This window comes from Acaromyces ingoldii, assembly GCF_003144295.1.
Source record: "Acaromyces ingoldii strain MCA 4198 unplaced genomic scaffold FA10scaffold_5, whole genome shotgun sequence".
NCBI classification, from domain to species: domain Eukaryota; kingdom Fungi; phylum Basidiomycota; class Exobasidiomycetes; order Exobasidiales; family Cryptobasidiaceae; genus Acaromyces; species Acaromyces ingoldii.
The window spans coordinates 387,657-413,405 of NW_020290251.1; the positions used below are offsets into that span (position 1 = coordinate 387,657).

The following is a 25,749-nucleotide window of genomic DNA, read 5'->3' on the forward strand; positions in this document are numbered from 1 at the left end:
GTAAAGAACCGCGCGGGCTTTGACGCTGGGCATAATTTCCTGGCTTTTTTCGCCCTTCTACAAAAAAAATTGCGCCGCTGCCAAGTCGCTCTCCGCGAGGGCGATTACGAGCAACTTCAATTAGCGAGGCGCGGGCCGCCAGCCAGCGATGAAGCCGCTACTCGCTTCGCTCGTGAGCGAGGCTCTTGCTCGACCTCTTATGAGGCGTTGACCACTAGAAGAAGAAGAAGCATGCTCCGATGGACGTGTTCATCTGTTGGCGATAGTAGGAAAGAGCCTCTCCAGGGTTAAGGAGCGGAGAGCGAGGAAGTCAGACGAAGTCGTCTTTGTCTAGAAGGAGCGTGGATGCCGAGGACGCTGAGCCAGAAGAAGATGAAGCCACTTGGCAGCAGAAGGTGGCTGGCTAGCTAGTCGATGCAAATGATGGTCGGTGAGTAGGGAAATCCGCGTGCTTCGCTATCTCACAGTGTAAAATCTCCCAGACGCATCTACTCAGTCAGTTCACCAGTGAGGGCAAATTATGCAGGGAGGGAGGGGAAGCTTTAATTGCTAGCGCGCACTGCACGCGATTTCGGGAACGGGGGCCTGCCTCTAGGCACAGCGGCTTCTATGAGTGGATCATCCACTGCGAGCAGACCAGGGGCAGACCCGTATTGGTGATGAAGCTCGCAGTAATGGCTGCAGCAATTCTGAGCTGATCCTTATATGTTTGCACCCGGCCTCGACCAGGCCCATGGCGCCACCATCGAGCCATGAAGGAAAGTAAGCGCACGCAAACATGGATTGATGAGAGCTGGTTGGGGGAACTAAGGTTGAGCAAGAATGGAAAAGGTATTATGGAGGATGCGACTGCAATGAAAAGATTCAGAAAGCGAGGAGTGAAAAAAGAAGAGAAAAAAGGATGCTATTGTTACATGACGGAGCAGTCATTCTTGTTTAGAGAGACTGACGATGTCGAAACTCGCTTGGATCGTCTCCGGTCGCTAAGATGCTGTTGCTGCTGTTGCTGTAGTCTCGTGTTTGTACCTTCAGCAAGGTTGTCGACGGGCCCTTTTCCCGTCCAGGAGGTGGGCGTGGGCGTGACGGCGCCCGCCGCTGGGCCTTGAGTGGCCGGAGGTGAGCCACCAAAGGGAACTCCGGTGCTCAGACGCCTCATGCCCCGTTTGAAGCCACCAACGCTAAAGGCCCTTGCATGGTGGTCTTGCGATGAAGAGTCCTCGTCCTCGTCCTCGTCCTGGCCGAGAAGGTGGTTCAATGCTGGCGTGCTGACGGCCGCGGCGGCAGAACTTTGACGTGGCCGGTGGCCTTTCGACGCTCCCGAGCCGTGATTCCTCGTGAGCAAGGGGGAAGGCTTCTTGGGCAGATCGTGCGGTTGCTGCTGAAGCTGGCTCGCCGAGACGCTGGAAGCACTGCTAACGGAGCCTCCGCTAGCGCTGGCATAGCTCAAAGAGCCCGAGCGTCGCTCCTTTGTCCCACCGGTCGAATCAGAGGGTCGCGGTATGCTGCGCGAGCTGCCCAGGGACTCCTGCAGCGCCAGGGTCTGAGCTGTGTCCATCGAAGGCGAAGGCGACCGATTGCGACGGCCAGGGATGAGCGAGATCCGGCGCCTTCGAGAGGCAGGAGCTTGTTCTCTCGTAGGGTTGTTGCCTGTCGGCGTTGCAGGCGTTTGCAGGATCTCGTCACTGTCTCTTGCTGCCGTTGGTGTCACGCTGCCCGGCGCCGCAGCTGTCGTTGGCGAGGCCAAGGGAAGCTCGATATGGCTGGCACTTCCTCGACTGTTCCGTTTGTTCTTGCCCCCAAAAGGGAATCGGAACATGGTCGGTCCGAACGGTGGCGTTGCCAACGGCGATGGTGGCACAGGCGAGGGAGATGAGGCCCCGCTCATGCTGAGGGCCAGCGAGGGAGCCGGGCTTGCCCCTCGCGCAAAGTCAATCGAGGCATGCCGCTGGCCGTTGTTTGAGGCGGCGGAGGCGAAGAGGAGCAGCTGAGCACGCAGGTTGCACGGCGTAGAAGCCCGGCGAGCACAGCTGGCATGGCAGATGAGACCACAGTCCTCGCAAAGGACGGCATGCTTCTTGACGGGCTCCTTGCAGATCTTGCACTGCACTGCTTTGCTGAATGTGCTCTTGACAAAGGCATGCGTCTTGTTGGTGCTCTGATTCATTAGGTCGTACGACTCGATGGCATTGAGGTCCAGTAGCGAAGGATCAGCTGCACCGATAGCCTTTGCGGTGGCTGCGGCGCTAGGCGACTGAGCGAACTCGAAGGACGTTGTAGAGGGTCCTGCTCCCTCACTTCCTCTCCGCATGTTGTTCGTCTCCGTCGACGAGGAGACCGACATGCTGACCGGGCCCATCGGCGAGGCTGCCGTCGACATCGAAGAAGCCGAGGTGGCCAGCGCCAGTGGCGAAGCGGACGTCGAGGAAGGAGAGACAGTAACCATCATTGGTTCTTGCTGGGTCATTGGCGACGGAAGTGCCTCAACGCTGTGACTCGCCCCCCTTACGACCTGCGAAAAGGCATCGGGCGCCGAAGAGGCACGCAGTGAGATAAGGTCTGGTCTCTTGTGAGCCCTCTCCAGGTCGTCTGGGACCACGTCCGATTCTGGCGGCGACGACGACGAGCGTTCCATCGCTTGCCTGCTGTTGCTGCCTGCGGCTCCTGGCGTGCCCATTGTCGCATGTTCATCCACGGAGCGGAGATTGCTGTTGCTCGTATTGTTGCTGCTGCTGCTACTCATTCCGTTCTTTTCCCTCGCCACGGCCTCGTTGATAGCCATGTGAAGCGACTTGGCGTCCACCTTTCTGAAATCGGCGCTTATCCTTCTCAGGAAAGGAACGCTATCTTGAGACCTCAACTCCTTGTGGCCCGTGAAATTCGACGCGAGCCATTCGTGCTCGAACAAATCTTCTGCGCTGGGTCTTTTCGTCGGATCTTTGTCGAAGCAAAGCTGCAGGAAACCTCGAAGGGTAGGAGAGATCTTCTCGGGAAATGGTGGACAATCATCTTCGACGATGCGCCACATGGCAGACATGGCCAGCATGTCGCCATATGGCGGTTTGCCTGTAAGCAGCTCGATGATGGTGCAGCCCAGCGACCAGATGTCGGCCGCCGGCGTCACGCCCTTGAGCTCGATGACTTCGGGTGCCACTGTTGAGCAGCAGAATTGCACAATCAGTAAGCGAATCTAGCCATATGCTCTCTCCCATTGGTACTTACTCCAGTTGGGTGTCCCGATTGCGTCGTTCTTCAGATTCTCGACTGCCTTGAGATTGAGCGAGACACCAAAGTCTGACAGTTTGACGTTACCGTTCTTTGTCGTCAGAATGTTGGCTGCCTTGAGGTCGCAATGGACAACTTTCATCTCATGAAGGTAATTGAGGCCCTCCAGAATCTTGACGACGTAGCTCGCCACGAGCCTTTCGGGAAAATTGCCAAAAGCCTTGAGGGTGTGAAGCAGCGATCCATTTTCGACGTACTCAAGAATGATCGAAAGAGCATCGGTTCCCCTGACCAGGCCTTCGTACTTGACGACAGAGGGGTGAGTGAGGCTCTTGAGCAGGTCGACCTCGTTCATGAGTTGTGTCACCTCGTCTTCAGAACGTCCTTGGAGCTTGATGCGCTTGACAGCCACCATCTGACCGCTGTTGAGATTCAAGGCTCGGTACACGGAACCAAATTGACCTCGACCGATGCAGTTGCCCATTTGGTAGGTCACATTCGGCTTCCCTTCCTCGGTCACCACGAGCTTGTGCTTGGACGCTGGCGTCATTGACTCGCGACGGTTGACTCCTGCTCCAGTGCTGCTGCCGCCGCTCCCGATGTCGTCGTTGGTGAGGCTGCCAAGCGTGTTGGTGTACAGCGAACCAACCTCGGAGTCGAAGCGGGTCCGTGTCGCAGCCGAAGATGGCGGTCCTCCTCCAAACGGCGCTTCAGACGACAACTCGCTGGAGCGAGACACAGCCAAGCGCGGCAGATTGAAGTCGGAGGAGTAACGAGCATGCTGGCGGTATGCCTGGCCTGGACGAGGGGTATAAGAGGCTGGAAATCGAGGCGAGTTCGGCGAGCCGATTGAGTTGACCGAGTCCGTCGAAGCACCTGCCGTGGCCGAAAGTGAGAGATGACGGCCAGCTACGCGCTTGTTGCTGGCGCTACCGCCTCCCCCAGGCGAACCGGAAGCATAGTCGGTCACGTTGCTGCCATTGCTGTAGCTCGCCATGGACGATGAGGAAGCAATAGACAGAGAGGGGACAACCTGCCCGCCTCCGATTGAATGTGCTCTGGGGAAGGGCACGCGTGTGGCCGTTGCCGTTGCCGGCTGCGATACAGGCCCGTAGCCGGACTCCGATAGACTGGCTTCGGAGCAGAAATAATCTCCTTTTTCTGTCATTTTATCCCCACGCTGTGACTGTGGGTTCAGCGTCGATGGGCCTGTGCCGCCACCTCGTGCGCTGTGTCGCCGAACAGGAGTCTGACGGACTGGACTGGTGCCCATAGCAGGGAACTTGTACTCCTCGAGGCTGTCTGTAGAACCTCTCATGGCTCGAGCAGGGCTGCCGTTGCCCAAGCTGAGTTCCTGACTGATCCTTCGCTGCGAAGATGATCTCGCCATGGGTGAACTTTTGACGAAGGATGTCGACAATGGGCTGTTGGGCGTAGCCTGAGCCGCGATCGCCATTTCGATGGCGAGCTTCCCATTTTGATTGGTGACGTTCCGCTCCTCCAGGTCATCGAGCACCTCTTTTTCTCCTGCCGAAGGCGTAAGAGGGGATACGTGTACCTGCTTCTTGGTTCTCGAAGGCGATTCGACGGGCGAAGCCATGACTTCTTCATTTTCTTCCTCAACCACGCCCGTAAGGCTGATTGCGGACTCGCTCAACTTTCGATCGCGATAGGGCATCCTCGATTCCTCGTCGCTCGACCTTGGGTTGACAGAGTCAGCGAACGTGATCGATGCACCACTCCGCGGCCTCGTTGAAGTGAGCAACGAGCCCATGTTTTGTCCTGCACTGCCTAGGTCACTCGACCTGCGCCGACGGCTCGTAACGGCTCCGCTATCGTCAGATAAAGGCTCAGTAGGCGCCTCGGCTGTAGCCATGAGGATCCGCTCAGCCTCCTCCCTGTGCTGCTGAAGGGTGAACATAGGCGCGGGAGGAGGAGGTGCAGGTGCTGGGGCTGAGATCTTGCGTTTGTGAAATCGACCATCCCGCTTTGAGGGCGATGAAGGTGAAGGCGGTGCATTCGATGAGGCCACTGAATTTCGCTTTGGGAAAGGAACGCCGGACGTGGGCGAGGGCGAGCGCTTATCAATCGTTAGCGATGTGCGACGACTGCTATCGTCCGTCTCGAGGTGATTTTGCTGCAGCGGCTTTTTAGTCGTCGCCGTCAAACCATAGGCTTTCGAGATACGTTGAACGGCAAGGATCGTATGGACGGCCCTCGCCAGACCCTCGGAGGTGGCGTCGGTCAGGTCAAGAGGGTGGAAGAGATCCTTCGACCGAACCCCAAAGTTGTCCCTGGCCGCTCGAAGGAATCGCGAAATGTTGTCTGCTCTAACCCAGTCCACATCTCTTCGGTCGATGACCGTGATGCTGCTCGGCTTTAGCTTGTTGAGGAGTAGAGAGAGAACAACACCATCCGAAATGCTTCGCCAGAACTCAATCATTTCCCGGTTTGCGTCGAGCACCACGCCCCTCTGCTCGGCCTCTTGGCCTCGCGCGTACCATGCCAGGCTAGCGATTCTCCCCCTGTCCTGACCCATCTCCGAGCGAGTGAGCTGCCCCAGCTCTTCAACTAGGAAGGCGCGTGCTGTTCTGATGTTCTCCAGTGCTGGCGAGGACGACGTGACACCAGCACCGTCGACGCCGGAAGTTGCCGAGCTGAGCCCAGTTTGAGTGAAGAAAGTAGATCCAGAGCCAGCTGTGGCCGTCGAAACTTCGGTCGGCGCGTAGCCCGTCGTCGAGAGCTCCTCACTGTCGTCATGGCGCAGAATCGGTGTAGAAGGTACCGATGTGGATGCAACTTCGCCCGAGTCTCGCTTCCGTTGGCTGTTGTTGCTTGGCTTTCGCTTACGGAACCAATTTGAGGCGCTCTTCAGCGAAGAAGTGTCGCTTGACTTTCTCCTCCTTCGACCGCCAGCTCTTGAGTCCTCCTCGACGGCACTTGTTGCTGGCTCAGTCCGTGGCGGGAAGGCGACACCGACACTGCCCAACGTCGCAGACGAGCTCGTACTTTCCGCTTCGGAGGGAGCGTGCTTCGTGGAAGACGTGTCGGTCGCCCTCTTGACAGTTGCTGAGCTGTGCTTACGATCACGGGTACGAGCCCGCTCTTCGTCTCGGGATGTTCGTGATGGATCACCCTCCTTGTCAGACACAATGTTCATGGCGGCGGCAAAGCTCGAGAAGAAGTGCGTGCCGCCAGAGACCTCGCCGGCGTCTGCTCTTGCATGGTCCTCTGAACTTCGAGCTTTATTGTGCTGCTGGCGGTGATCCTTGACCAAGAAGGGCTGCCGTTGCCTGGGCAGGTACTCTTCTGCACCTCCAAGCGGATCTGAAGAAAGGTGAAGTTCGGGGGTGGAAAGAGACGCAATTTCCAAACTCCTCACCCGGCTTGCGTCCGAAGACTGAGCCTTTGCGTTGCGCTTCTTTCCATCGCTGCTCTCTCTTCGCGGTGGTCGAGGAGGTTTGATGGCAGCCTGCGATGCTGGCTGCAACGGAGCAGGAGAAGTCATGCTTGCGACAGGCGAAGAAGAGGTTGTGAGAAAAGACCTCGACGGCTTGGCGGTAGCAAGGGCGGCCGTCGCGGAGTTTAGGAGGGGGTTCGTGCCGTCGTCGCTGGAAGGCGAAAAGAGCTCAGTCTGCGGCTGCACCGGGGAGCTGTTGAGCGAAGAATTGCGCGTCGATATCTTCGGGCTGACGTTAGGCTGCGCCGGAGAGGAAATCTTTGCAGACCGCGCCCCTCTTGTTTTCGGCGATGACGGCGGTGGCGGCGGGGCCCCTGTCGTGGCGCCCGATGCTCCTGCCGAGTCGTGGAAATCCATCGGAGAAAACTGCATGATGGCTGTCGCTGCAGCCATTGTGATTTTGTGTTCTCTGGAGAGAACGTGAACAGTCGTTTGCAGTCAGCGTCGGATAGACGACCATCGCACAAGCGCCTGAAGCGACACAAAGATAGCGCCGCTTGACGTCCAAGGCAACCAAGTCTCAGCACCGAACTCACCTCGACGGGCTTCACCAAATAAGTCTTTGATGGCCTGGCTGGAGAATGGTCCAATGTGGCGGCCAAGGTAGTGAGGGATGATCTGTCAGGGCATCACAAACGTAAGCTTGGTGGCCGAATGCAATCAAAGCGGTTGAACCTCTCCCCGGGGAGACGCGCACTCTGGCGATCTGAGCGCCAAAGCGGACGTTTGCACAAATAGCTCGACTCACCTCACGAGAAAGAGATAGGGTGAGGTGTCAAAGGCACACGAGCAAACTGTTCATGGGAGAGGCATCAAGCAGTCAGCGGCGTTGCACTTGCAATTCGATGAGTGCGGCGGCACCACAGGCCCGCGCGCCTCATATGCTGTCTCCTCCAAATAATCCCCTTTTGCCCCCGGCCGTCGCAGGGACCGCCCCTTTCGTGTACAACATAGTTCGACTCACACTTTATAAGCACTGCGATGGAGCAAATCGCTCTGTGTGGCGATGGACAAGACACCCCGATGCATGTGTCTGGGCCAGGGCGGCGAGGTATCGCAAGGAGAGCGCGAAGGTGTGTGATAAGGAGCGAGGAGAAAGGGAGGCTGTTGTTAAGGTCTTGGTGAGACGAAGGTGGAAGACCAGTCGAAAAAGAGGCTCTTCGTTTGGCGCTTCGAAGAATTGAGAGCAAGCGAGTGAAAGAACGATCGGCAAGCAAGTGCTGCAGGGACCTCCTTTTCTTTTCCCTCTTTTGTGATCTCTCGCAAAAGAGCAACGCACGACGTGGCTTGCCTCTCTTTCGCTCGATCGATCGTGGTGTCACCCTCCGTCCTCTTTTCGACAGCAACAAAGGTGGCGGGGATGGTGTTACTTTTCTTGATGGTGACCTCTGTGGTCTGATTGCCTGTGATGCGGACAAGATTGCGACAACCCTTTGCGGTCCGCTGCCTACCGAGTCGGGCAATGAGCCACAGCGATCTCACCTCCGCTCGGGCAAATAAGACAAGGGGTCTGGCCCTGTCTGACGAACTGCCTGGCCTGATGAACAGACTCAGATGTGGGGGAGAAGTCGGGAGGCTAGCTATCTGACTAGCTGGGAGAAAAAAAAGGCCCTCGCCCTTCCAAGGAAGCGCAGGGGGTCCGCAAAATCAGGAGACGCTAAGTGTGCGCGCGCACGCCAAGGAGGAGCAGAATAGCCAGAGAGCAAACACAAAAGGAATACCTTAAAAGAAACAAGCTGCCTTCGGATTTTGGAGACTTGCTTATTGCCTCTTCAATCCCACCACCGCCTGGCATGAATGACGCTCTGGACCCCTTTGCAGCCTCTTTTTTTTTATGTTTTAACCCCCGACAGCCGCCTTGCCTCATCTATCTCCCCTGCTCGGTACGCCCTTTGAGGCCAAAGATACGAGCAAGCGGTGCAGGATGCTTTCCCTCAGCTTTCCTCGGGCCTTAGCACTTTTCCGCGCTACAAATCCAGCAAGACACGTTCACAGGGTCTTGATAGATTGATGGATAGGGGATGCCGTGCACCCGCTGCAAGCGCTCCTTCCACGACTATTAGCCAACACAAGCACGCTATAAATTTCCATGGACCTTTAATTTTTCTTTTTCGACGTCGCTCACTGCTTATGGCTCGATGCCTCACATTTATGCGCGCCCGCCGCCCTCCTAAGGGGAGGCAGCGGCCAAAGGACATAAGCCGACGCGCGCGCTATCGCACGATGGTACGGAAAGAACGTCGTTGCCAGCAGGCGGATCTTCCGCTGATCGTTTTTCCCCGCCGTCTCGACGCGCACTCTCGCGTAATAGCCCCGTAGCATTGGCATCTGCTCACGTACTCTTGCGGCTCTCAGACTCCAAGTCGTGGGTAACAGCGGCCGGCGGTAGACCGAAGGGGTCGCCGCCGCGATAGTGCTATCTGCAGGCTAGGTAAGGTGGCCAAGGTTAATTTATTGTTTTCGTTGGACAGGTGTGGTGCACGATGACGAACACACTACTAGCGTGTTGTTCTTTAGCTACGCAAATACGTTAAGCCTCGGTGGTCATCACACCACGAGGAATCCTCTCCTCTTCACGTCGCAGTATTTTCAATCAGATCATGATTGATCTCTGCCTCTCTGTTGTCGCGAGTGATTTCAGCTAGGTTGGGCATTGTCGGGCAGGGTCTTCCGACAAGAGAAGGGTCTCCTAACAAGAAAAAAAAAACCCTCCCCGGAGGCTGTGGACACACAACCCGTGGCAGTGCAGGTGAGCCTGCACCGCGCAACCAACCGTGACACCACCACCGCCTCCTCTCGTCTCCCACAACAATTTAAATAAATGCACTTTGGTGAATTAAGCTAATATTAATTTGGTCGCTTGACACAAGCAAGGAAAAGGAGGAGGATGAATGCATCAGCATGGTTCTTTGCCAAATTCGTCGGCCGATACATCGTGGCAGGATCGGGGACAGTGTAAAACAAAAAACAAATGCGCGCATATCAGGACCGGGATCCAAGCTTCCGGGCCTTGGCCCCGAGGTCTAGACCGAGACAGCCTACCTGATCTCCCCCTATTCCGTGCCGTGCTTCACTACTCAATAACGTGTTTTCTGATATTTCAGTCTTTAACAGGCTAGACGCTGGTGTCTATCCCGAGGCCCGTGACCTTAGCGTGCAGCATGAACCCACAGATGCGGTACGAAGCCATAGATCATGCAAGAGCCAGGAAGCCAGCCACTTGGCCTTTGCTCGTGACCGCATCGTCAGATTTGCGTTTCTCGTTGCGTTCCCGTCGACTTTCCCAAGCCACTACCTATTCTTCACTCGCTCGCAACACTACCAGAGATTGCCTGCGTTTGGTATGACTTTTTAGCGGCCTGGCTTTTCGAAAAGGACGGGGCGGATTTTGCGTGCGCATGATGGCTCGTAAATCTGGGACGATCCCGCGTCTCGAAGCCCATCCCGTCCGCCGTCTCCGACATGGCCTCGCCTCGCCTGACCTTGGTTGACTTACTGTCTATAACTTCCCCATTTAGTATTAATCCAGGCATAGGAGACCTCTGTACTCTTGCTACATGAAATTGCTCCAGTGCGGATAGTGTAGGGTTACTCGACAAAGACAAAGAAAGAAAAAGGACAACAGAAAAACACACACAAAAAAAAGATAGGGGGTGACCTGACAGGCCGTTGCCGTGGGAATAATGTTCCGAGGAGAAACGGGAGCGAGAGTTCTATCAAAGGCTAAGTCGAGACATACCCATGCAGGCCCGCTGGCCCGTCTCCGAAAATGTCGTGAAAGACGTCGCTACCCTCAATCTTGAGCGGACCGAGATCCGCCTCTTGTCGGATCCTCTCAATGAGGACATCCAAGCCCTCTGCGTCGTCGGGCTGCTGTTGCTGCGTTTGGCGCTGCCTCTGCAGTGCCGCCTCAGCTTCGGCTTCATCCATCCGCCTCAGCCGCTCTTCGTGCCATATTGTCTCAAAGGACTCTGCGAGATGCTGTAGACCCCAGAGATAACCAGAGTCAGGTCCGTCCTTGAGTCCCGGCGGGAAGCGTGCCAAGGGGAGATTGAGCCGTCTGGCCTCTTCCTCCTGCCGCTCCCTCCTCTGCCTCTTCTCTTCCTCTTTCTCCACCTCATCACCAGCACCACCTGCAAATGCCAGGGGCGAGGGTGGTGGAAAGTAAAAGTCCGAGCCGGTGGTACAGTGGGCGAAATCGATGATGCGAATGTTGATCTCGCCCTTTTTACGGCGCCGCCGTGGAGGGCCAGATGCAGGCACCGTCGACGTCCCCTGCGACAAGGGCTGCAAGAGCGGCGACAGCGAGGCACGCGACGAAGAGACCGACGCCGGTTGAAACGCCGTCGTAGTGCTGCTGCTCTTTGACGTGGGCGAAAACGCATCGTCGATCTTGGAAGGCGAGAGCACTGGTCCGGTCACTGGGCTCGCCTGGAGGCTCTCAATGACAAAGGGCGAGCAACCGGCCAGGCCCCTTCGCTGTCTTGCCTCGAACTCGGCCTCGAGCCGATCCTGGGTGCTCTCGTCGCCGTCATAGATGAAGAGGAGGCTGCTGGCATAAAACCTGTAACTCTTGAGCTCGTGGACGATGCGTGCCAGCCTGTACAGCTTCTCGAGGATGATGGGGATGTGATGCACCAGGAGCCGTCGGCCATCATGGAAGAAGCGAGCGAGGGCGTGGGGAAAGTCGTCGGGTGACACCTTGCGCCCGTAGTACTTGTCCTGGAATAGGTAGCTGCCCTTTGTCGCATCGTAGACCTGCATGCCGCAGATGCGCACGCCATGCGTCCGACTTGTCGTCTTGTCGCACTTTTTCGTCTGGCTCTTCTTTTTCGCATCGGTTGCGTCGAGGCCGTACTGGCGCGTGCCCATCTTGAGGTCCAGAACGCAAGGCGACTTGAGCCTGCCGGTGAGATCCTCCATGAGCAGAAAGTGCTCCTGGCGAATCGGAGACGATTCACGAACTTCTTCAGTATTTCGTGGGGACGCCGTCGCGCCTTCCAAGGCCGAAGGACCCAACTTGATCGTCTCGCCTTGATCATCCGTCGCCCGGAAGGGACGCGGCGTCTTTTGCCGCAACGTCTCGCCTTCGTCTGCTGCGTTGATCTCCTCGATGCTCTCGGGCAGGGGGCTGGGCACAATCTGAGACGTCGGCATCATCGGTTTCGACATGGCAAAGTGAGCAGGCGAGAGTCGCTTTTCCGCGCTCGCCGCTCTGCTGCGGCTCCGACTTCGGCTACGATCAACGACGCTGCGTGCACCCGCGGGTTGGCTCATACGTCTGCTGGCGGCGTTGGCGCCGTCGGCCTCGTCGCCATCGGCATCCTCCATGTTGAACATGTGGCTGTCAGTCGAGCCTCTCCTGACGTGCTTTTTGGACGACGCTTCGCCCGATCGAGACCATGTAGGAGCCTCGTGGTCGTCTTGCTTTACGACTTCGAGGCTGGAGTCAGGCGTGAACTCAATGGACTCCAAAGGCGTGATTCCAAGCGATGAACGACTCTTGAGCATCAGGGCGACGTCGCTGTGCACCCTTCGCGGACGCCTAGATTGTCCCGATTCTTGCGTCTTGGTACTTCCACTAGACAGCGGAGCAGACGGAAGTGGCGCCTCGACAAGCGACGAAATGCTGTCGGTCAGGCGAGGCGGCACTTGCCTGGACTGGCGTTCCATCTCGCGATTTGTCGCAGTCTCTTTGCTCGCTCTGTTGTCGCCGTCCAGAAGAGTAGACGAGGGTTCGGCCGCGGCGGCAACGGCCGCAGCTTGAGTGACGGCAGCCCGAGCAGCTCCTTCCTCGCTCTCCTCCCACGCCTTTGCCAGCCTTCGTCGGTTCCTGCGCGCAGTTCTTCTCGACGAGCTCCAGCCTCCGTGGGAGTCTGCGTCCTTCAGCAGAGGCGTGCTGAACACCTCGCGCAGGACTTGCTCTTGGAGACGACGGTTGACCGAGGTGCAGCCGCGGCCTATAATATGCCCGCCGGCAGAGCTCGGCGTGACGGAGCGACTAGACTCGTGCATGCTCGAGTCAAGCAGGCTGAGGCCTCCCATCGAAGCCTTGGACACATTGCGAGACGACACTGGCGATGCCGACATTCCGGGCGACGCCGGCGCCGTCGGAGGGCTGGTCGAGAGGGGCGTGTCGACACCGACGGCCGAGGTAGGGCCGAGCTGAGGCGAAAAGGTTCGGTCATGAGACGAGTGGCTCTGCCCTTCTGCGCTGGAGCTGAGATGAGAGGAAGGCCTCTCAATCGAATGGGGCTGCTTGTGCTTGTGCAGGTGGCCCACGGGCAGCGTTCGATGGCTGACACTGGGTCTCTGCAGCGGCGTGCCTGATGGCGTGCCCCTCTCGCTCTTGACGCCGCTACGTCGGAGCATCCATTCGGGGATGATGTGACGGTTCATGTCCAGCGCCACCTCGGCCACTTCGTCCTCATGATCGCCCTGACCCTCGAATACTTTTCTTCGGCCTGGCACATTCATATCTGAAGCTCGCCGCGAAGCTGTAGGTCTCCGGCCTCGCTCCGCCCCCTGCCCTCCCGCGTGTCCATCTCTCCCATCGTCCGTATCGTGATCGCCCTCTTCGCCGTCGGCCTGCGCACCGCTGACGCTCCCCTCCTTGATTCTTTCGACGTGGCGATACGTGACATTGAGGACGCCGAGGTACTGTGGAATAAAGGAGAGGAGGCGAGGATGCTCCCGCTCAACGGCCTCGTAGAATTGGTTCTCTCGACTGACCAAAGGCTTGCAGACGGCGCGCTTGGAGAAGCGGAAGATGGAGTTGTGGCCTCCCACCTGGTTATCAAAGGGCTGCAGCTGTACCACTGTGGGTGGGCTTGCATCCCTCGGCAGGCCTAGCGCCCTCTGATGTGCCTCTGCATGCGTGCCAATCGTCAGGGAGCTCGAGCGAGCCATGTCGTCGTTCCAATGGTCCTGGCCTTCAAAGACTGGATCGTCAAAGTCCTGCATCGCATCGTCTTCCACTCCCTCTTTGTCTCCTCCTTGTTGTTCGTCGTCATAGTCCTCTTCCTCTTCCTCTTCCTCATCTTCCTCTCCGTCCTCTTCGTCCTCCTCATCGTAATCATAGTCCTCGAATGACTCTGAGCTGGGCAAGTCGTCTTCTTCTATAATGTCCTCGGCTCTTCCGTCGTGAGCCGGCTTAGGGGACGAGACCTTATGCCAGCTGTCGGAGCTGACGTCGTCATCGCCCACATCAGCCAGGCGTGGGGCAAGTAGAGCGCTGGACCGAGAAGCATGATCCGAGGTGTGCGCCTTGGGTGGTTGAGTCTGTGATCGGCGATACGCCGCCGCAGGGGCCTTGCCGACCAGCTCTGCCGGAGGATGGGCCCTGGCGGCCTGGCCCAAGATGGACGAAGGCGTCGCTGGCCGCTGACCATCTACTATCGGATGAGTGCTTGAGGACGAGGAAGCCACCTGTCGATCAGCCGACAGAGGAGGCTTGCTTCTGCTGCGAGACGCGCCGATGGCGAGTCTTCCTTTGCTTGGCCCCCTAGCCGTCTTTGCGCCCTCGCCGCTTCCTCGTCGCGAATTCTCCTCCAAGCTCTCCAGGTGGGAGCTCGATGCACCGCCTGGCCCAGCGCCAGGAAGTGGACCTGGACCTGAACCTGGACCTGGACCTGGACTTTGACCTGGCCCTTGTCCGGGCACGGCGGCGCCGGCACCTCCTGTGCCCTTGTTCGTCTCCTTGAAGAGCTGTAGACTGACACTGGCCTTTCGGCCCGAGCTGAGCATGGCGGGAGGCAGAGTCAGATCAATGTCTCTCCTCTTTGCGTCGCTGCCTCGCAGTGGAAAGACGTCGAGGTCCACTTCGTCTTCGTCCTCGACGGCGCTCGCCAATCGCCGTCCAGGCGTGCTCTTCGCCGAGCGTGTGCCTGGCGTGGCATTGGCGAGTAGCGAGGCGGGCGAGTGATGGTGAATCGGCCCCCACTCGACGGACCGGGGGAGCATCGCCTCTGCCCGCCGGAATTCCCCCTGGGCAGGGTTCGCCAGTGATGAAGGCGCGCCGGCGGGTGACGAGGCGGAGGAGGCCGACGAGGCCGCGGGGGCCGCAACGGCAAATGGGTTGGAAAACTCAGGGCCGCCGGGCGGGGAAGGCCTGCTGCCGGACGGCGACTGCAGTTGCTGGTCATGCTGCTGCTGCTGCTGTTGCGGGGAAACAGCCTTGCCTGCTCGAGTGGAACTCGTCCCGTCAAAAGAGGCGCTGCTACGTCTGGCATGCTCCCCACCCGGTCTGTCGCCGGGCTTTGCAGCGGAAGAAGACGCCGCGGGGGCGACTGGTCGGTGGGCGGGGGGCGAAAAGATGCTGAGGCTTGGAGTAGGAACACCGGGTGGCAAGCTGATATGAAGGCCGCCGCTGGAGATGTGATCTGGGTTGGACCCTGGTGCATATACCGCATGCGAAGCGGTGTTCTCCACGCCCGGTCGCCCTCGGCCGCTCCCACTCCCACCAGCACTACCATTCCCTCCATCGTCAGGCAGTGAGCGTCTCTGCGCTTGGTGTTGAAGCCGAAGCTGCTCCCGGGGAGGCGATGACAGCAACGACGATGATGACGAAGGCCCCGGGCTTGATGCAGCGACGGCGGGCCTGTCACTGCTCTGCTGCCTCTGTGCCATTTATGGGTGTCGTTTGGACTCCACTCGCGAAAGAGGGCTGCCGAGGATGACAAAAGAAGAAGAGGAAGAAGAAGGGGAGAAGATAAGAGCCGTCAGTCGACGCGGATCAAAGTCAATTGGTGATGGCAACCCTACGCACCGATGCACAATGCAGAAGTCACTGCCTCGTTGGTGCCGATGGTGTTGCGGATTGTCCCCACCTATCGTGCCGCCGCCATCGTTACTTCGATGGACGCCCGTACAAGAGTTGGGAGAGCGCGTATGGATACAGACGTCCGGCGTCGTGACAAATCGAGCGAGAGAAACCCTGCAGGACTTGTGTGTATGTGGTGCGAGTGTGCCGAGTGATGTCGACAAGAGTGGCGGCGAGGTGAGACGAGAAGGAAAGAGAAGAAGCGAACAGGGTGGGGGTGTGGACCACAGATGAGCGTGTAGGAAAAGATGAGGAAAGTCGAAAAGTGAGCAGTAGTGCGTGCGCACGCTCCTCCTCGGCGCGAACGAACGTGGCAAGCATCTGCACGGCCAATCCAATCAGTGTCTCACCATAAACGCCGTTAAATTGTTGCGGACATTGTCCCTGCATTCCCTCCCTTGACATGGCGAGACTGAAGCCACTACTACGATTACTCCTAGTAGTGTCCTATTCCCTCTCTGGCTGCGCCGAGCCACAACCAACAGTGGGCGCCGGAATGGGTGCAATGAGCAGTGATGACGCGCAGAAGGGAGAGCGCTGAACACGTGGGGGCCAGAGCCTCGCAAGGTCAGTCCGTGGGAGCCCAAAGATTGCAAGCTGACCACAAGCTAGTAAGTAGCTGCACTTGGCGTGCGCTATCGGTTGTGGACAGTCATGCATGTGGCCTTCTTGGAAGCTACCTTCTCTGCGATACGAAGCGCGGGCAAACATGGCGAAGATAGAGCTCTACGATTTAAGTGCGGACCAGCTAGTAGTAGTAGAAGTAGGTGCCAGAGCCCATCGGGACGCTGGCCCAAGCTGGCCCAAGCTTGCATGATGCCGAATCTGAAAAATTTGCCCAGCCCTTTAAAGGGCTCGCAATCTTTACCACTACCCAAATATCAGAGATTGGATCTGGCATTGATGGCCTTTCCCCGACGCTAGCTTCCTGTCTCACTGGCATGATATGGGTCCACCTCGTTGTCATAGGGAGCAAGCAGGGTCCTGCATGTACTTGCTACCTTGTTTTGCGACTTGAAATGCCTTTAGCCTCTTCGCCAAGCAAGCAGTCTGGCTATCGCGAACGAGGCACCAGAGTAAATGCCGGCCAGCGCAAATGAACCATATGTATATGTCTATCTCGCTATCATGGCCTGATGTGGCTTCGTTCTACCGATGCAAGGGTGGTTTTGACACCGAAGCTGAACGCGGCGGGCGCTCCTACTGCTTCACTACTAACACTACTACTACGCACTAGCTACACTAGTACTTACTACTACTAGCTGGACTACAGTACACTAGCTACACTAGCTAGCTCCTGTAGCTTGCATTTTCTCTTTGAATTTTAATTTTTCTTTCTCCCTCCTTCCCCGTCTCTCTTTGCATCTGCCTACAACGTCACCCGCGCCTCCTCCTTGACGTCAAGGCCGGGCCAGCCGACGCCAAAGCAGCCTCGGCGCAACGTCTTCAGTCGTCTGCTCCGACCACCCCTTCACCTCGGCTGCGGGTCGCGACCGGCCGATCGCTTTCCCGTTTTCTTTTACTTCTTTCATTTCGGCCTTTCCCTCCTCTGTGCTGCATTCAGCGCTCGAGCGCGCGCGACTGCGAGGAAGCGTGGATGAAGCTTCGAGCTGCAAGGCAGCCTCTGTCCTTTTTCTACAATACACACACGCGAGCTCACACACAAACACCCGCCTAGGCCCCATCCAAGGCGGGATCGACTCGACCTGGTGGGAGGAGGAGAAGAAGGCGCAGGAGCAGGAGCGGGATAAGGAGCCGGAACAGGAACAGGAGCAGGAGCAGGAGCAGGAGCAGGAGTGAGGCGGTCATGTCGTCGGCCCGGGCTGAGGCGGCCGAGCGCGTCCGCGCGAACCAAGATGAGGCCTCGACGACGTCACATGCCTCGTCCTCGCGCGCCGGAATCACATCCTCATCGACCTCGAACAGGGCTACACTCAAACCGCTCTCCCTGGCCGATGCGCTGGCGAGGGCAGGTGGCGACGCTACTCGGGCCCTCGACGAGGTCCTGGCCGAGCGAAACCAGCTCTGCCTCGAGGCCAACCGACTGCAGACGGAGAACATGCGCATCTGGAACCTGATGCGGAGACCAAAGAGAGATCCCAACGAGGCGCAAACGGCCGCGTCGAGGACATCGCACGAGGGCAACTCGCCTGGGCCTGGCGCCGTTGCTGTCGCCGGGCCGTCTTCTTCAAGAGGATCACCACTGGCAGCACCGCCTCTCTCGTCATCTCGGAGAAGAGGTGCCGGCGAGTTGGATTCGGCATCCCCTTCATCGGATGGTCTACGAGAGCGAGGCACGCCTGATCAGGACCTTATGAGCCAGGCCCAGTCGTCCTCGTCCACATCCTCGCAGCCAGTCTTCGCGCAGGGCGGCGGTGGCACCGCCCCAGCACCTGCACCTGCCGCTGCCGCGTCTTCCACTGACCGAGGTACAGGGTCGGCAACTGAATCGACGTTAGCCCCGACAGCACGGTCAGTAGCAGGAGCAGGAGCAGCAGGAGCAGCAGGAGCAGCAGCAGGAGCAGCAGCTGCAGCGGCGGCGGCGACATCGACGGCCGCCGCCGATTTGCGATCAGGGGATCTTTCTCAGCAATCGTCGATTATGCAGCAGAGGGCGGCCGCTCAGCTGGCCGCCCGCGCTCAATCCGAAGGTCACGGCCGTCGAATGAGCTTCGAGAGCCAAGACTACGAGGCCATTGACGGCAGTTCGGCGGCGCCGTCGGATGACGAGGCACCCCAGTCATCTTTTTCGCGCTCCGACGCCACCGCCGCCGCCGCCGCCGCAGACGAAACTATTGGCCCGCGCAGCAGCGTGCGAGAACCCAGCGAGGCCTCTACCGTCGCCCCTCGATCTCTTCCGTCTTCCGACTCACCCGCCAATACTATACAGCGACCGCCGCCTCGATCCCAGCATCAGCAGCAGCAGCAGCAGCAGCAGCAGCAGCAGCCGGGCGAGGTGCCCACGTCACCCACACGCAACACCTTTGCTCACCATCAGGCAGGCAACGGCAGCACCAGCAGCCTGAGCAACACGGCGCGAACGTTTCCTCCGTCGCCGATGGCAGCAAACTTTGCGAGAAGCGCGCGAACTATGTCCGTCGAGTCCCTTGGTGGGTCCGCACCCCGGCTCGACGCCTCACGGCTGGCAAATGCTCGACTCAGTGTGGCAGGCTCCAACCTGCGATCCAATGAGCGTGGTCGCGAGGTCATCTCCTTTTACATCGCCATCGATGTCGGCGCTGTGCCCTCAAAGGCATCCAGCAGCCGTGGCGGCAACGTCTCTCCCTCGCATCCTCAGTCGTGGCGGGTCGAAAAGCTCTACTCCGACGTCCTGGCCCTCGACGCTCGCCTGAAACAAAAGCACGGCAAGACGGCAGCCAAACGCATCGGCAGTGCGCAGCTGCCCGACCGGACCTTGTTCAAGGACCATGCACCGAGCAAAGTGGACCAGCGCAAGGTGAGTGTCTCCTCTGTCGCTTGATGTGACAGTGATGAAGGAAGACTTGCTGACGAGACATTGGATGCTCTTCAGGCAATCTTGGATGCCTACCTGCAGAATCTTCTCGCGATTTCCCTCCCCGACAAAGACGATCTCTGCACGTTCCTCTGCACCGATGTCGTCCCCACGAAGTTGCGCGATCCGCAGGCCATGACCAAGGAGGGCTTCCTCACCAAAAAGGGGCAGAACATGGGCAGATGGGTCACTCGGCTGTACAGACTCTCGGGCAACAAGCTCGACTACTACGAATCGGTGAGTGCCTTTGCCATGATCCAGTGAGCAAGTGGCTGATGCATGATACATTACTCTACAGCGTGGAGGTGCGCACCTGGGCAGCATTGCCGTGACGGGAGCCCAGATTGGAAGACAGCAGCGCAGCGCCACGGCTGAGCTGGACGAGAACTCATACCGACACGCCTTCCTTATTCTCGAAAAGAGACCGCCCTCGTCGGCGGCTGAACAGCCACAAATGGTGCGACACGTCCTGTGCGCAGAGAGCGACGATGAGCGCGATGAATGGGTCGACATTCTCGTCCGCACCATTGCCGAGCTGGAGAAGGAGACGGGACAAACAGCTGCTCTGCCACCTTCGTCGCCAACGAAGGCGCTCTCGCAAAGTCGTCCCAGCGCTGCTGTCAAGAACTCTGGCATGAGCATCAGCACCAGCAGCAGCACTACGCTCGTGCAGCCGCCTAACCCGCGCTCGCCTACGCGGGCCCGAGCAGAAGACGTGTCGCACAAGCATTCTGGCAGTCAGACGGGCTCCTTTGGCCGAGGCTCCGAGCCAGCTTTGATGCCGGCGTCGTCGTCGTCGGCAGCGGCGGCGAGACGATATGGACCCCAATCGACTCATCAGCCGCCGTCGAGCGGCGGAGACACGGTTCTGCCTTCCTCCTCGGCCGGCTTTGGGACAGGGACAGAGATGGGCAGGTCTTTCTCCGACTCGCTCCAGTATGGCAGCAACGAGAGCATGCTTCCCTCGTCGCCGCCTCAGCAGCAGATTGCATTGGCGCAGGCGCACCAGCCGGCCCTGATCTCGTCGACGAGCAGGGGCCAGCAGCGAAAGGCGTCGCAAGACACCTACGTTTCCGCCATTGCGCCAGGCAACTCCCACGATAGCCGCAGTGCGCATCACGCTACTTCCTACGATACCCAGCGTCCAAGCACGCCAGAGAACAAGGGCACAGCGACGATGAGCGGCGGCGGCGCGCCGGGAGGAAGCGCGTCCAAGGGGAGCAGCAGCGGCAACAACAGCAGTGGCCACGGCAGCAGTGGGCCTCTGCGACCGTCGATCAGCGGGCCGATGAACGGGGCACCCATCCCAACTGGATTCAAGTTTGGGGGTAAAGACGAGGGAGGAGCTAGCTCGTCGTCGTCGTCGACTGCCATCGCCACTGCCAACAACGGCGCGGTCAGCAGCACAGGTGTAGGGACAGCGGCTGCTCCTTCGAGCGAGGGCAACAAGAAACGCTTCTGGCAAAGATTTGCAGGCGGCGGTGGCGGTAGTGGTGGCTCGGCCGACAAGAATGCCCCACCGAAGAAGGTCTTTGGCGTGCCGCTGGCCGAATCGATCGCTGCCTCAAACATCTCCGAGGGGCTGGAGCTACCGTCGGTCGTGTACAGATGCATCGAGTATCTGGAGAAGCGCAATGCGGCCTCCGAGGAGGGCATCTACCGCCTCTCTGGCTCTTCTGCCGTCATCAAGTCGCTCAAGGATCGCTTCAATGCACAGGGCGATGTCGACCTCCTGGCGCCGACTGAGCCGATGCACGACCCACACGCTGTCGCCGGTCTTCTCAAGACTTTCTTTCGCGAGCTTCCCAGCAGCGTGCTGACCAGCGAGCTGCATCTCGATTTCATGCGCGCAAACGACATCCTTGACCGCAAGGAGCGTGTCAATGAGCTGGGCCAGCTCGTCTCGATGCTGCCCCTGCCCAACTACTCTGTGCTGCGAACGCTGTGCAGCCACCTGATCAAGATCATTGAGCGACAGGACGAGAACAAGATGACGATGCGAAACGTCGGCATCGTCTTTAGCCCCACGCTGGGCATTCCTGCCGGTGTCTTTGCTCTCTTTCTCACCGAGTTCGACTGGGTCTTCTACACCGACGCAAGGGGTGAGCCTGCGCCGAGGCTGATCGAAGAGGACATTATCCCGCCCGACAACGAGGAGCTGGGCAAAGAGAGCTTTTCTTCGCACCGGAGCCAGGGCCGAGAGGGCAGCGTCGACGGGAGCGAGCATTTCGCCGATGCGCTGTCGCAGGACTTTCACCAGAGCAGTGCCGAGAGCACGGCAGGGGCAGCGGCGCCCTCTACGCCACGGGCAAGGTCCAAGAAGGGCAACCGGACGAGCTGGATCGCTGGTAATGCCCTGCATGCTGCTGATGGACAGGTGCACGACCTGGGAACGGCCACGTCATCGTCGCGTCACAATCGCAACAGCTTGTCGTACAACGAGGAGGAGGCCGACAAGCTCCTCGGGGGACCCCAGGGCCGGAACCGGCTGAGCTCCCATGTCGAGGAGATCGACCAGGTGGACCTGACGGGAGACGCAGCGGACGACACACTCGAAGACGAGGCAGGAGGAGGAGGAGGAGGAGCACAGCAGCAACTACAGAGTCCAGTAGGAGACGAGGCACTGCATGCGACGCCGGCGGCGCAGCTGCACCAGCGGCAACAGCAAGAATGGGCGGCAAAGGCAAGCTTCGAGTCGCTGCAGCCGCCGTCGTCGGCCATGGCGGGCGTAGGCAGCGGTGGAGGCACCTACTCGTACATTCCCTCGCCCATGGCTTCCCCTCGCTACGCATCCTCGACCAAGTCGGCGCGGAGCCGCGAGCCGTCGGCATCGCAGCACGACCACACGCTCCAGCTTCCCGGCACCTCGTACGATCAGTATGGACGGCCCCAAGCGTGGTCCTCTGCCTCGTCCTCGGTGCCCGCAAGCCCTGCCGGCAGCACGAGGTCCCACCGCTCAGCGCCGCGCCCGCCCATGCCGTCTCAGCCGAGCCCAGCCTCATCTGCTCACCACTACCCGCAGCAGTACGGCGGAGGGGGCAACCCTCGATCGCCTCCTCCCGTCTCTTGAAGAATCTGTATCAAGTCCCTATAACTATCACTATCATCTCTTTCTTCTATACATTCCCCACTTCTCATTACCCTTTTCCTTCTCTCTCTCTCTCTTCACCAAACAGCAATTTCTGTCACGCAAACTTGTGTCTTCTAAGAGCTGAAAAACTTAGGGCGCGTCCCCTTCCATTCATTGCTGCTGCTCTAGCCCAGCCTCGTGCCAACAGAGCCTCTGAATCTCCCGCAGACGGCTGCGAACTTCTGCACAGGCCTCCTTTGGCTTGGCGCCGAACTCGCCCGCGTCGTTGGAGACGTACGCCTGGAACTCGTCGAGCCAGACGCGCCGGTCGTAGCCGCGCATCGAGAGGTCATGCTCGATGATGGACTGCATCTTGCGCGGGATCTCTTCGTCGTACAGCCGGCCCACCTCGTTGCGGTAGGTCGGGTGGAGAAAGTAGAGGGCATGGAGGGACTCGTGTGCGAGTGATGCTGTCGCTTGCGAGGCCAAGGCAGAGATGAGATACGTTGGCGCTCGCTTTTGTCCTTCTCCTCCTCCTCCTCCTCCTCCTCCTCCTCCTCCTCCTCCTCCACCACCACCTTCTTTCTTCTCTTCCTCTCCATCGTCCTGAAGGCAGCCCAAAGAGGCTAAATGCGAGAGCAAGGCGGATTCGGCTGGGTTGCAGAAGTGACGCCACCATTCCCTGTCATCTGCCTCGATGTCTGACGAGTGCTGCTGCTGCTGCTGCTGCTGCTGCTGCTGCCGCTCGACGGTGCGCATCTCTGCAAGCCACGTCCGCACGACGTCGACGGGCAGGTTGAATGCTTCGTAGTTTCTGCACAGCTTCGCCTGGCGCGCCTCTTCCAGCGTGAGATAGCGCTTCTTGTCGCCACCCTCGGTCGATGAGACCGCCGACTCGTAGTACGACTCGACACGGGCCAGCGCCTCGTGCTGCGCCCTGGCCGAGCGAAAGAGGAGCGTCAGGAGTGGGCCGTTGCTCGTCGACGTAAACGACGGCTCCTCCTCGTGCGCCTCGGCGACATCACCCTCGTTGGCACTGGCAGGTTTCTTCTTGCGGACAGGCGCAGGCCCTCTGCGTCCCTTTGGCATCCTCACCGAGCCATCGTCGTCGTGCTTCTTCAACACTCGCTTGCTGCCGTCGTCGTCGTCGTCGGTAACAAAAAAGCTGGGAAGAAAGCTGAAAAAAAAAACACGTGCAGAGACGCGCCCGATGTCTGACTTCAGAGGAGATTGTGTTGTTTTTGATGCTGGCTTGTGCGAGAGAGAAAGAGAGAGCGCGCGCGTGTGCCTTTTTGTGAACTTCCACTTTTGAGGCTTGGTCGTGCGTGACGCTTTCTCTATCTCGATCTATTCCTCTCTTGTTGGATCAGACGCATAGATCTTGTCACTGACAGTGCTGGGACACGATGTCGTCTGCAATGCCTCGACCAGTGTCGCCAACGGGCCATGCCGAGCTGAAACGGAGCAACGCGGCACGGTCGCAGCGCAGGGGCGACGAGGGCGAAGAAGGCAGAGGACGGAGCAGGTCGCTGACGAGACGGCCGCAGCCTGCGTCGCCCGGCAAGGAAAACGTCGCGCTCTCGAGGGCTGCATCGCCGACAAGGCAAGCTCCTGATGCCTCGTCGGCAGGACAGACGTACAAGCTGGGCGTCCCGCTGAGAAACGTTTCGCCCGAAAGAAAGGCCGTCGTCGTGCAGGAGTCGTCGTCGAGGAAGACGAGCGAAAGACGAGAGAGGGAGAGGAGCGCGAGCAGATCAAGAGCAACTACGGAAGATGTGTTGCCAAGAAGTCGAGAGGAGATCAACCACGACTTCCACAACATGCTCGTGAGTTCACGGCAAGTCATTATGAAGACACGCCCAGGCTGACCCCAGACCAACAGTCGGAGATGGAGGTACCCGCGACGCTGAGGGCCAAGCTCCTAGCGATGGACCCAAAAGTCAAAGAGTCGATGGTCAAGGGAAAAGAGACGCTGAGTCTAGCGTCGCTACATGCAGCGACGGGAAGCGGAGGCAGCGGCAGAAAATCTTCAAAGAGCCGGCCGGCCATCTCGGACCGACTAAAGAAGAGCAAGAGCAGCACCAACCTAAACGACGAGGCGACTGAAGGAGACGAGTCTGACCTGATGCCTCCGCCGCCGAGGAAAACGTCGTTCTTCGGTGGGGGCCCTGCGTCTCGACAGACATCGGGGAGCAGTCAGACCTCTCAGTCGTCGCCGACGGAGGGCTGTGACCCGAAGAAGAAGCGGTCGAGTTCCGACAAGATGACAGCTGCCAGCAACCAGAGTCACGGCTCTTCCGTCTTTCTGCCCCTGGGAGGTGCCTCGAGAAGCAGAGCTTCGAGCTTCAGCAGCGCCCACTCGGCAGCAGCAGGGGGTGCCGGACCAAATGTGATGACGGCCACGGCCTATGCGACGATGCTCAAGACGACAGCTGCCTCGCACCTGGATGTGGCCAAGCTCAAGCGTATGAGAGCCGTCCTGTCATCGGAGAGTCCTTCGTGGATGGCCGAATTTATTGAGCAGGGTGGCTACGCGGCCATGCTCGCCCGGCTTCAGGAACTCGTCGACATGGAGTGGAGAGAAGAGCAGCACGATGATCAAGCCCTTCATGAGCTTCTCAGATGTTTTGTAGCCCTCCCCACGACTGATGTGAGTTGGACAAGGCACTGCATTGATCTGTTCGCACGCTCACTCCTTTTCTCCCCGCAGAGAGGCAAAGCAGCGCTGCAATCGTCGATGCCCAGTCCCTTTGGCGAGCTCAATGACCTGCTCTGCTCAGAGAAGCGTCCGGGCGATCTTACAACCCGCAAGCACCTCGTCGAGATACTCCTTCTCCTTGCTGATCTCCCGTGGGCCACCACTGCCTCTTCAAAGGAGCTCCACGATGTTCTGGAGAAGCGCGAAAAATCATCGACCCTCCAAGCGATTCAGTCCGCCTCTCCCGCAGCGCCTGCCAACGTCACCCTGCTCCTTTGCCTCATGCACAGCCCTCGGGACCCATCGAAAGAGGCCATCGTCGACTTTGTAAAGTCCAGCCATACGCCTCGGCCCTTCAAAGTCTTTGTCAATGAGCTGTACGACATTGCACGCAACTACTACTGGGCCTTTACCCACGGTGGTAATCGCTTCTGGGCTCTCGCCGATCTCGACGCCAGGGCCATCGAAGGTCCCCAGGTACCCAGTGGTATGACGGGCGGTATCGAGAACGAAGCGATGCACTATCTCGTGAGGCTGAGGCTGCTTTCCTTTTAAGTTGATCCTTTTACGGTTGAACTGATGAATCTTTTCCCATCTTGCCAGACAACGAAGCTGCGGCTATTGAACAAAGTGTCGTCCCAGGTCTCGCGTTTGGCGAGAAAGCAGCAGCAGAGTCTCGACGTCGACTTCCATCGCTTGCTCTTCAGCTCTGGTATCGACCGAGTCTTTGGAGTGAGTGCCGCCGTCTCTACTAGTCTCAAATGGTGGACTGACCTGACGAAATTTGTCCAAGGCCTTGCGACAAGCTTCACAACACTACTATCCCTTCCTTCACCTTGAGCTCTCCCGCTACCTCAACTACGCCCGACGGACAGGCTTCCGCATTCCAGTCGAGATTGAGTACTGGCAGAACGCTTCGCGCAAGGAGTCCCCTAGCAAGGGCGCACGCCATGGAGGCCAAGAC

At 58.9% G+C, this 25,749-nt stretch overlaps 6 protein-coding genes across 6 annotated transcripts; 2 read left to right on the forward strand and 4 right to left on the reverse strand.

The window, feature by feature from the left end:
• Positions 1–910: 910 nt before the first annotated feature.
• Positions 911–7,075, reverse strand: FA10DRAFT_261615 (hypothetical protein; the record flags this gene model as incomplete). Its single annotated transcript, XM_025520077.1, has 2 exons — positions 911–3,150; positions 3,220–7,075. 2 exons carry the CDS (start codon positions 7,073–7,075, stop codon positions 911–913), a joined length of 6,096 nt encoding a protein of 2,031 aa, XP_025375384.1.
• Positions 7,076–9,799: 2,724 nt separating this feature from the next.
• FA10DRAFT_268401 (hypothetical protein) lies at positions 9,800–10,309 on the reverse strand. Its single transcript, XM_025522312.1, has one exon. It carries the CDS (start codon positions 10,213–10,215, stop codon positions 9,985–9,987), a length of 231 nt encoding a protein of 76 aa, XP_025375385.1. The 5' UTR covers positions 10,216–10,309; the 3' UTR covers positions 9,800–9,984.
• FA10DRAFT_268402 (hypothetical protein) lies at positions 10,190–15,740 on the reverse strand. The gene is made up of 2 exons (XM_025522313.1): positions 15,450–15,740; positions 10,190–15,347 (listed from the first exon to the last, which is right to left on the reverse strand). Exon 2 carries the CDS (start codon positions 15,308–15,310, stop codon positions 10,406–10,408), a length of 4,905 nt encoding a protein of 1,634 aa, XP_025375386.1. The 5' UTR covers positions 15,311–15,347; positions 15,450–15,740; the 3' UTR covers positions 10,190–10,405.
• A 1,120-nt stretch (positions 15,741–16,860) lies between these two features.
• On the forward strand, positions 16,861–22,240 carry FA10DRAFT_268403 (hypothetical protein). Its single transcript, XM_025522314.1, has 3 exons — positions 16,861–18,960; positions 19,036–19,254; positions 19,316–22,240. Exons 1-3 carry the CDS (start codon positions 17,311–17,313, stop codon positions 22,085–22,087), a joined length of 4,641 nt encoding a protein of 1,546 aa, XP_025375387.1. The 5' UTR covers positions 16,861–17,310; the 3' UTR covers positions 22,088–22,240.
• Positions 22,111–23,257, reverse strand: FA10DRAFT_243569 (hypothetical protein). Its single transcript, XM_025519316.1, has 2 exons — positions 22,666–23,257; positions 22,111–22,599 (listed from the first exon to the last, which is right to left on the reverse strand). The coding sequence occupies exons 1-2, from the start codon at positions 23,174–23,176 to the stop codon at positions 22,259–22,261; spliced, it is 852 nt and encodes a 283-aa protein (XP_025375388.1). The 5' UTR covers positions 23,177–23,257; the 3' UTR covers positions 22,111–22,258.
• A 142-nt stretch (positions 23,258–23,399) lies between these two features.
• Positions 23,400–25,728, forward strand: FA10DRAFT_156722 (hypothetical protein). Its single transcript, XM_025518130.1, has 4 exons — positions 23,400–23,913; positions 23,970–24,737; positions 24,798–25,313; positions 25,389–25,728. Exons 1-4 carry the CDS (start codon positions 23,494–23,496, stop codon positions 25,623–25,625), a joined length of 1,941 nt encoding a protein of 646 aa, XP_025375389.1. The 5' UTR covers positions 23,400–23,493; the 3' UTR covers positions 25,626–25,728.
• The last annotated feature ends 21 nt before the right edge of the window (positions 25,729–25,749 follow it).

What these genes read in the sequence shown, in the direction of transcription:
- FA10DRAFT_268401 (XM_025522312.1), bottom strand. Translation starts at nt 10,215, where the DNA reads ATGCCTGGATTAATACTAAATGGGGAAGTTATAGACAGTAAGTCAACC.
- FA10DRAFT_268402 (XM_025522313.1), bottom strand. Translation starts at nt 15,310, where the DNA reads ATGGCACAGAGGCAGCAGAGCAGTGACAGGCCCGCCGTCGCTGCATCA.
- FA10DRAFT_268403 (XM_025522314.1), top strand. Translation starts at nt 17,311, where the DNA reads ATGTCGTCGGCCCGGGCTGAGGCGGCCGAGCGCGTCCGCGCGAACCAA. An exon ending in GCAAAGTGGACCAGCGCAAG is followed by an intron (nt 18,961 to 19,035) that starts GTGAGTGTCTCC and finishes GATGCTCTTCAG; the next exon opens with GCAATCTTGGATGCCTACCT. An exon ending in AGCTCGACTACTACGAATCG is followed by an intron (nt 19,255 to 19,315) that starts GTGAGTGCCTTT and finishes ATTACTCTACAG; the next exon opens with CGTGGAGGTGCGCACCTGGG.
- FA10DRAFT_243569 (XM_025519316.1), bottom strand. Translation starts at nt 23,176, where the DNA reads ATGCCAAAGGGACGCAGAGGGCCTGCGCCTGTCCGCAAGAAGAAACCT. An exon ending in AGAGGAAGAGAAGAAAGAAG is followed by an intron (nt 22,600 to 22,665) that starts GTGGTGGTGGAG and finishes GACAAAAGCGAG; the next exon opens with CGCCAACGTATCTCATCTCT.
- FA10DRAFT_156722 (XM_025518130.1), top strand. Translation starts at nt 23,494, where the DNA reads ATGTCGTCTGCAATGCCTCGACCAGTGTCGCCAACGGGCCATGCCGAG. An exon ending in TAGCCCTCCCCACGACTGAT is followed by an intron (nt 24,738 to 24,797) that starts GTGAGTTGGACA and finishes TTCTCCCCGCAG; the next exon opens with AGAGGCAAAGCAGCGCTGCA. An exon ending in ACGAAGCGATGCACTATCTC is followed by an intron (nt 25,314 to 25,388) that starts GTGAGGCTGAGG and finishes CCATCTTGCCAG; the next exon opens with ACAACGAAGCTGCGGCTATT.